This window comes from Crocodylus porosus, unplaced genomic scaffold (assembly GCF_001723895.1).
Source record: "Crocodylus porosus isolate Cpor-Errol unplaced genomic scaffold, CroPor_comp1, whole genome shotgun sequence".
NCBI classification, from domain to species: Eukaryota; Metazoa; Chordata; order Crocodylia; family Crocodylidae; genus Crocodylus; species Crocodylus porosus.
Genome location: NW_017728948.1, coordinates 55,616,875 through 55,625,449, shown reverse-complemented (window position 1 = coordinate 55,625,449; position 8,575 = coordinate 55,616,875). Strand labels below are relative to the sequence as shown.

Below are 8,575 nucleotides of genomic sequence, written 5' to 3'. Positions count from 1 at the left end.
CCCCATGCTGCCGCCACCACCTCCAAGGAGCAAGTGGGGGGGTGCGAGGCCAGCTCCAGAGGTCTTGCCCCCCGCATTGTTGCCACCTGTGGGGAGTGGGGCAGGGGGGGCGAGGCCCCACTCAGTCCCTTGCGTCCCCATCATCATGGTGGCACTCTGCTGCACCATCGCCTCCTGTCCAAATGCTTAGGTGCACTCTGATTGGCTGTTTCAGTTAACCAGTCAGAGTGTGAATAAAGCATTATAGCCAAACAGACTAAGGCTTTTACAATATTAGAATTATTGAATGTTCAAATTGCTACTTCTTTTTTTGCAGAGGTCCAATCCAAATTAGGCAACCAGAGCTAAAGAATAGCTTTGACTGAATGTGTTGGTGGTTTTGGTCCTATCTGTGACATAGGGTCTTATTGCATTTCACAGCAGTCTTCATTAGCTGAAGCACAGTTGCTTCCAGTGATAAGAGTCTTGGAGTAGCCAATGTGGTCTTCATAGCAGGGTTTTGACCAGTGTGCAGTAAATACAGCACATGACCACATATCAAACAGAACAAAGTATTGAACAGCTGCTCCTAAACTAGCATAGTTCACTTGATCCTGAATGAGGCAAGGGTCCTATATAAAGAATAACAGGATAACATAATGAAATAATATTGTATTTTACCACATATGGGGGATGTGTCCCAGAATCAAAATGTTCTGTAAAATGGCTTGAGACATGGTAAGGGAAATAATAAGAAACCCTTAATGTTTTTATCGAACCTTCCTGAGAACTCTGTAACATAAGTAACATAGAATTGATTGCATAGCTTCTGAAAAATTACATTTGCTTGGAAGAGGAATGGCACTTCTAAAATCACTAACTGTTTTCAAAAACTTTGGGAAAACTGTCCTCTCAAGTCATTGTTCTACAGGGTAGAAGGGAAAAAAGGTGCTTGCTTAGTATTTTGGTGGAAATTCTTAGATTTTGGTGAGAAAATATTCTCCCGCCTCCAAACCAGTAAGACCTCTGGCACATATAATATTTAAGGCATAATGAATGTGTTAATTGCATTATAAATAGTAGTAGCACTACACATTCAGCTGATTTATGGTGACATAGTGGCCAATCAACAAAAAAGATATTCCACAGTTTATGTGGAACATCTTTGTGGCTTTTTTGTATGGAGCCATAATTTGAATATGTATCATGCCCGTGCTGATGATTAGCTGACTGTCAACATCAGCATTGGGATAGGGGCCAGGAGAGGGGCTGGGGCAGCCAAGTGCTGTGGAACAAGGCCCTTTATAATGCTGGGTTATGAGGAGCCCCAGGTCTTTGCCCCAAGTTGATTCCCTTGCCTTGCAGCTCTGGGGAGCTGCAAAACAAGAAACTTCAAGGTGTTTCAGATATCCCTAGTATCAAGGAGAGGTTCCTGATCCCAAGATCTCTGTGTGCTGGGACCTGTAAAAATGGCTTACACAGCCCAGCTACACACTGGTTTTCAGAGGTCTACAGGGGTGCCAGCATTAAGGAGAGGCTACCTGTTACGAGGTTCAAGTAGGGAGCCTGCGGGTTTGCATGTGCCAAATTTGGGGCAGAGGGTTTGTAAACCCATGCCCCAGGCTTCCTGCTGGCAGTGGCATGATTGGGATCTGATCCCCAGTCCAGTTATGCCTCCTACACTGCATGTGCTGTGGCAGGAAGTATGATTGTTGAGATTTGATTCCCTTCATGCCATTAAGTGAACATCTCCCAGCTCCCTGAGAAACTTTTTTGAGGAAAGTGCCAGTTCTCCGAGCTAGCATTTAAGAACAAATTTGAAATTATTTGAAATCTAAAAGAGAAGCTACGTAGATGTTAGTGAGCTTGTATCAGGCAGAGTCCTGATAAAAAAAGAAAGGTTGAATTAAGGGTGTTACACAGAGAGATGAAAAAACACAAATGCATAACATTGACTAAAAAGTAAAGTAACTGTCAGAAATTGAAAGAAAGAGAAGAAAAAAACACATAAGAGTTATCTGTGGACATTGACCTGGGTTAATAGAAGATGAATGTATGTATGTACATGTACGTTGGGGTATTTGACGCATCTTTAAACAGTTAAATTGTCATTTGATAAATTGGATTTGTTAAATAAAGCTAAAAGTTTTAAAAATATCATTATGGACAAGCATAGGCAGGCTACATTTAAAGTTGCATCAGAAATCTTAATTTTGAGATTTCTTAGCTTCCAAGAGTTTGACGTTACATTTGTCCTTTTACAGTGTGGTCATATGTAATTTTCACATACATTTTCCTTCTTTTTCAAACACTTGAGCATGTACAACACACACACACACCCCACCCCCATTCACTACCTTTTCTGATCCTGGGTGTGGCTGGGGATTGTTTTTGAATTGCAGGAGGTGGAAGTGAAGTACAGTGTAAGTATTTCTTTCAGCAGTTGGAGATTTCCCTTTTGGGTTTGATCAGGTCTTGCATTAGTACACTGCTGTATGTTTAACTGTGTGCTCTGTGTTGGTCGTCATACAGTGTAATTGTATGTCTGAGGGAGATTACTGGCACTCTCAAGTTCAGATGACTAGAGCGACTGTGATTTGTGGATTTTAAACTTACACTGTCCATCCTGCGCAGTTCTTTGACTCAAAACAGTTTCTCACAGCATGGTTAAAGTGTCTTGGTGTGAGTTCACTCTCTCTCTCTCTCTCTCTCTCTCTCTCTCTCTGTGCTACTTCCAGATTCCTGAAGAAATGAGCAGATGTCGAAATTCTTATACAGAGCAAGATCTTAGACCTCTCAGCTTGGAGGAGCTTGGACAAAACAACAGCACAGAGTCCTCTGACTATCACTGTTACCTCCAGGACTGCATGGATGATCTACTCAAGGACATGAAGGAGAAATTTAAAGGTTGGGTCAACTGTTCAACATCTGAGCAAGCAGAGCTGGCCTATAAAAAGGTAAAGTTCTAACATCTCATTTTTAACGCTGAAGCCTTGGGTCTAATGGTTTGGCCAATATAGAATATACTCTAATATATCTAAAAAGCATGGCTTCAGCATGCTTTTATTTTGCAAACAGAGAAAGTGTGGCTGTAGTTTGAAAAGCAACTTTGTGAAAACCCCATCACATTAGAGCTGCTCTTCAGGTGTATCCAGAGTTTCAAGTGTACAGCTATAAGTGACAAAAATGAGTTTTGTCTTGTCAGCTCAGGAGACCTAACATAGCTAAGAGGCAGTGAGTGCAGTCCATTCAGCCATGTGGTTTTTCAAAATATTTTTATTATATTCTGAGCACCAGGAGTAGTTAGATGCATTAAAACCGTAGAAGCCAAGGGTTTCACAGAGGTAACTGAAGGCATTAGTTGGCCTGCAAAATTATTTATGACAAGAAATGGTAAGGAAGACCTTTTCGTGTTGGACTCGGCTCAAATATACAAAGCTCGGTGTAGTGAGGAAGGGAACCAAAAAACATTTTCCTTTATTTGTAATTGATTACATTTCAGCTAACACCAGGGAGGCAATATAATATCCATGGCACATCAAGACGCTTTTTGTACAATACTTTTTCAGGGTAGGATCACATTTTGAAATTCTTATAGCTACCTGTACAACTTAAGAAAGGCTCAAGTTATTTCTACCAGGCTATGATGTTTTATTCAGTTAAACATCAGGTTTCCATAAGAAAGATAGTCTTTCCAGTAACATCCTTACATGGTGCTTTGATTTTCTATGTATTCCCAATACTAGGAAAACAGGAAAGAGAAAGCATAAATTGTAGTAATCCTGAGAAGTCCATGCTTACGTTCCCAGGTATCTGATGGACCCCCACTCCGGCTGTGGAAATCCACCATCGAAGTCCCTGCCATGCCTGAAGAGATTTTAAACCGTTTACTGAAAGAACAGCATCTTTGGGATGAAGATCTCTTGGATTCAAAAGTAATTGAAACCTTGGACAGTCAGACAGATATCTACCAATATGTCCAAAACAGCATGGCCCCACACCCAGCTAGAGACTTTGTCGTCTTAAGGTGAGATTTCATGTACCTGGTCATTGGAAGCCATCAAAAACTTTTTTCTTGTGTATAAGAGATGCTCAGACAATCTTTCCTATGCTATAGAAGAAAGGCAGGTTTGTGGATATGTGCCATATCTTGCATTCTTCTATTTTTATTCTAACACTATTAGAAACTTGTCCCTTTTTCTAAAATAAAGCAACCACCTAATGTAAGGCAATTCTTTCCTAATTGTTTTTAATAGAACATGGAGGACAAACTTCCCCAAAGGGGCCTGTGTGCTTTTAGCCACCTCAGTGGATCATGACCGTGCTCCAGTGGTTGGTGTTAGAGTTAACGTGCTCTTATCCAGGTATCTGATTGAACCCTGCGGGTCAGGAAAATCCAAGCTTACCTACATGTGCAGGATTGATTTAAGGTATGGTCTTCTGCTTCTGTCCCACCAGTCTTTGATGGAGGCAGTTCTGTGGGGCAGGGGTAAGCAGGTTGTAACATACAACATTAATTAAACAAATAGGCTTAAATGTTACAATCCTGTATCTGAAGTGATAGTGACTTCTACTGGGATCATTTAAAAAGTATCAAATCAGGAATTTGAGGCACTGCAATCATGGCATGGAAGTGTTCACAAAACATCAATATTTTAATAATAAGTTAAGGCTCAAGGTACAGTCTAAACTTTCTGTTGCATGCTGTGTACCTCACAAAACAAGTGATGACAGTTTCGGCCATAGAAAGCACACAACCTAACTTCATTATGGCATGAGAGAGCTAGGGAGACCCATCTTTCAGTGTTATTCATTAAGCCAATTATGTACCTTTTTTGCAAATATGTGTTGGTTCATTTTCTTTATAGCAGGAACATTTGGGTGGGAAGAGAGAGGGAGGTATTATTTATGCACAGCTGCATAAGTTGATATTAGAAACAAAGTTTTGATGACATATCAGCAGATCTTATTCACTGTGATTGAACAGAGACAGTAGTACATCATGGAGAATGGATTGGAGCAGTTAATAAAGTTAATAAAGAGCTTCCCAAAGCTGGTGGAAGGTTTTTCTTAATGTTATATTCTGTCAGATTTTAGAAGAATCTGTAGCACATAAGAGGTTTACTTTTATGCTTTTGTTTAGTAAGGACCAGAGTTGTGGATACCAGTTTCTCATTTGCTTTTTCTCCATGCTATAGGGGCCACATGCCAGAATGGTACATCAAATCTTTTGGACACTTATGTGCATCTGAAATTGTTAAGATCAGAGACACTTTTGTTCAGAATCTTGAGACTAAAGAAGTAAAATCTAGGTGACTACTGAGTTGGAACAACTATTCATTATCATCCCTGTATATAGTCCCAACAACCAAGGATTGTCATGGCAGAATGGATTCTAGGACAACCTGCAAGTTATATCATGGAAGAACAAGATCATGAACTGGACCGTGAGCATTACTATAAGGCTGTGGCAATACCATACATCCAAAAGCTGCTTCCTGTCTATGTAAGGTCTATAGTATAGATCTTGACTGGAATATATATAGGAGGACTTCAAAAAAGGTAAACTAAACTATTAGATGGTTTGAATTGCTTCTGAGAAGCTAAAACTCTTTAAACATAAGTATATTATGTAACATGGTGAAGATGCGTGATCCCATGTGCTACTAGCTTTATGTATGTAGCTGTCATTTATCTGTAACGTGTTTGAGGGACTGGTGTATCCACTGGAATAGTTGGTACTCTTCAATGTGTTCTCACTGAGATAAGCGAAGAAAGGTTTGCACAGAAATTAATGTGTGAATGAGTGTGTTAATGGTTGAAAGGAGTAGCAAAAGTCGAATTAAAAGTATGGTGTCTGGTACACTGATAAGCAAGCGGAATGGATTTTAATGTATTGGAGACAGTTCAACCTGGAATCTGACTACCAATGGGCCAGCTGCAGCACCAATCATCCTTTGCTCTTGCTGGTTTTGTATTTTCCCCAGTCACTATCTTTGTTAACTTGTAAGCAACTGCCATACTACATTGCTCAGAGTACTGTCCATTGCCTATCCAGATCTTTTTAGGAGCATTTAGTGATTCTATTACAATGAGAAGAGTACAGTTATCTAGCTTACGGCTGAAATTCCTCTGTAGTAATCAAGTGAGTCAACGTCAATAGCTGTGTTGCCTAAAAGTGAATATTGTTGCATTTACTCCTAGATCTGCTATGATAATTGTATACAGTCTTAACCAGCTTAGTATATTTTACTGTATTTTAACAGCTTACAAAGAAAATTGTAGATATGGAAGTCCTGCCATTAGGGCTCCTATGACATCAGAGAAGGGAAGTTGGCAAGGAAGATTCATATAAATTTTCCTCTCCTGTACCTACATTTCTGAAATCTGCACATTAATGTGAAACTAGGAGCTTTAGAGTGAGCTAGTTAATATATATATATTTTTTTTAGCCCTCTAAAATATTTCTCACTGACAATCGCTTCTTATGGACAGTAAGAAACTAAAAGAGGTCCTCTGGAAAAGGTGGTCTTTATACAGGTTTTACTGTAAAGATAGAGATTTGATTTAGAGACGCAGTATTAAGTGATAAATGTATTTTATGGCTAGCGTATGAATGAGGTGTAAGATGGATTTTTGCCTGAGACTAAGTTACCATTGTCAGTGTTATTAAGTTTTCCTTAATGGATGAAGATTTTTTGTTATGGCAAATAATGTAGTGTTTCCAGTATCAGTGTTCCTCACGAATTGGGAGCCCTTGCATATTCAGCTTCAAACAGTTTGTAAAATCGTATGTTGTACATACCATTCTATTGTAAACTTGTATACTTGCCGACAACGTACTGTCCTAGATTAAAGCATGATAAAGATTATTTAAAATATACTTGTATTTATACCTCAAATATTCTTTTGGGTTTTTTGTACCTCAAGTATTTTTTTCTATTGTAAATATGCTTTACATGATTATGTTCTAAGTGAAAGAAAGGAAGAGGTTTATAACATGCTATATATGTCTGTACAGAGTATAATCAATAAGTGCACTATTAAATGTTTAAAATTGGAGAAATGGTGTCATCTTGTTTTCTGTTGTATACTCACTACTTTCATGTCTATAATCTGTATTTCAAAATAAACCTGTTTCTGAGAAATACTGAAGTCACTCGACTCCCATGGATTTTAGAACCCAGACCCCCTTGCTCCTAAAATAGCAGCCATCTCATTGAGCTGCCTTCCTTCTACCTTTATGCTTGTCCTTCTGGCCTCACAGATCTCCCTCATCCCCCTGGGCAGCCAGCTTCAAAAAGGAGAACTGGAGGAAGTGCAGGACAAAGCCTATTCTGTGGTCTGGTACTTAAAGCACTTTGCTGAGAGACGAGAGCCATGTTCAAAGCTTCTTACAGGTGGGGGCTAAAACCTGGATATCCCATTCCCAACCATCTTAGCTAAAACATAGGATGGAGGCTACCTCACCTTCCCTCCCAGAGGTGGTTGTGATTTTTCTCAGACTAAAATTTCAGGGCTTGCCCAGCCTTGTGTATATACCTGGTTAAATCTCTCCCCTCAGGACGGCTACCGGGCCCAAGCACACTCATCAGGCCGGTGTGAGCAGTGCTGAATCCCAAACTGACTCTATTTTCAGCTGCTTAGAAATTTGCCAGCTTAGAACGGTATGTCCTGAAGTTTTCAATGCTAGGTGTCTGCTTCATATGGATTTAAAAAAAACAAACAAAAAAAACCACCCCAATTGGCCATGTTAAGACAGAGAAATAGGGAAGAAGCTATAGCATAAAAGAGCAAATGGAAGTACAGTATAGGTAGAGCTATAAGCAGAGGCTGGGAACAGTAGCAGAAGAGTTTCTGCTTACAAAAAGACTATTCCCAAACAAAACCTGGAATCAGGGCCAGAAACAGGCATGGGCGAACTGGGCAGCTGTCCAAGGCCGTGAGAGAAAGAGGGCCTGAAAATGGTAATTCTTTTATTATTTCTATCATTATCTCTGGCAAAGAGGCCCAATGCTAAACGTTTGTCTCGGGCCATCAGAAGTCTAAGTACAGTGCTGCCTGGAATGGAACCATTATTCTTCAGTCTTGATACTGTTTTGTGCTGTAGCAAAGGCAAATCACTAGTAAAGTGTGTAACATCGTCACCCTCTAGTGACAAAGCCAAGTGACAAGTTAGTAACTGCCTCCTGCTCCCAGGCACACTACTGACTCCTGTAATAAAACCTTGTGCTGTGGCTCCAAAGACCCAAAACAAATATTAAGAGAACAAAACATTTAGAACCAATTAAAAAAAACTACCTTACACACACAGTAGCTTAAACAGCGTGTAAGGAGACAGTCCTTTTCTTCAAAAAAGAAAAAAAAAAAAAAACATAGGAGGAACAATTTATGATTTGGAAAATAATCTATCTGCTGTGGAAGTGCTAATAGATTTACATAGAAATGCTTAACTCATCAACTTATCCTTGCTTGCTTATAGGACTACTTATGAATGCTTTCTGCCATGTGGGCAGGGGAGAGGGTTAACAGAGAAGCAGATGTTCTGTCAATGGAGTACAAGTTTCTTGCCTTTACTTCTACACGTGCATAGCAT

At 39.7% G+C, this 8,575-nt stretch overlaps 1 protein-coding gene across 4 annotated transcripts in view; it reads left to right on the top strand.

Moving 5' to 3' along the window:
- Positions 1 to 7,037, top strand: part of DLC1 (DLC1 Rho GTPase activating protein) — a 408,242-nt gene extending 401,205 nt beyond the window's left edge. For all 4 annotated transcript variants that reach the window (XM_019552800.1, XM_019552797.1, XM_019552801.1 and 1 more), the window contains 4 exons: positions 2,718 to 2,936; positions 3,789 to 4,006; positions 4,236 to 4,409; positions 5,178 to 7,037. In XM_019552800.1, coding sequence (XP_019408345.1) covers positions 2,718 to 2,936; positions 3,789 to 4,006; positions 4,236 to 4,409; positions 5,178 to 5,295 — 729 coding nt within the window. In that variant the 3' untranslated portion in view covers positions 5,296 to 7,037. The remainder of the gene's footprint in view (positions 1 to 2,717; positions 2,937 to 3,788; positions 4,007 to 4,235; positions 4,410 to 5,177) is intronic.
- Positions 7,038 to 8,575: the final 1,538 nt, after the last annotated feature.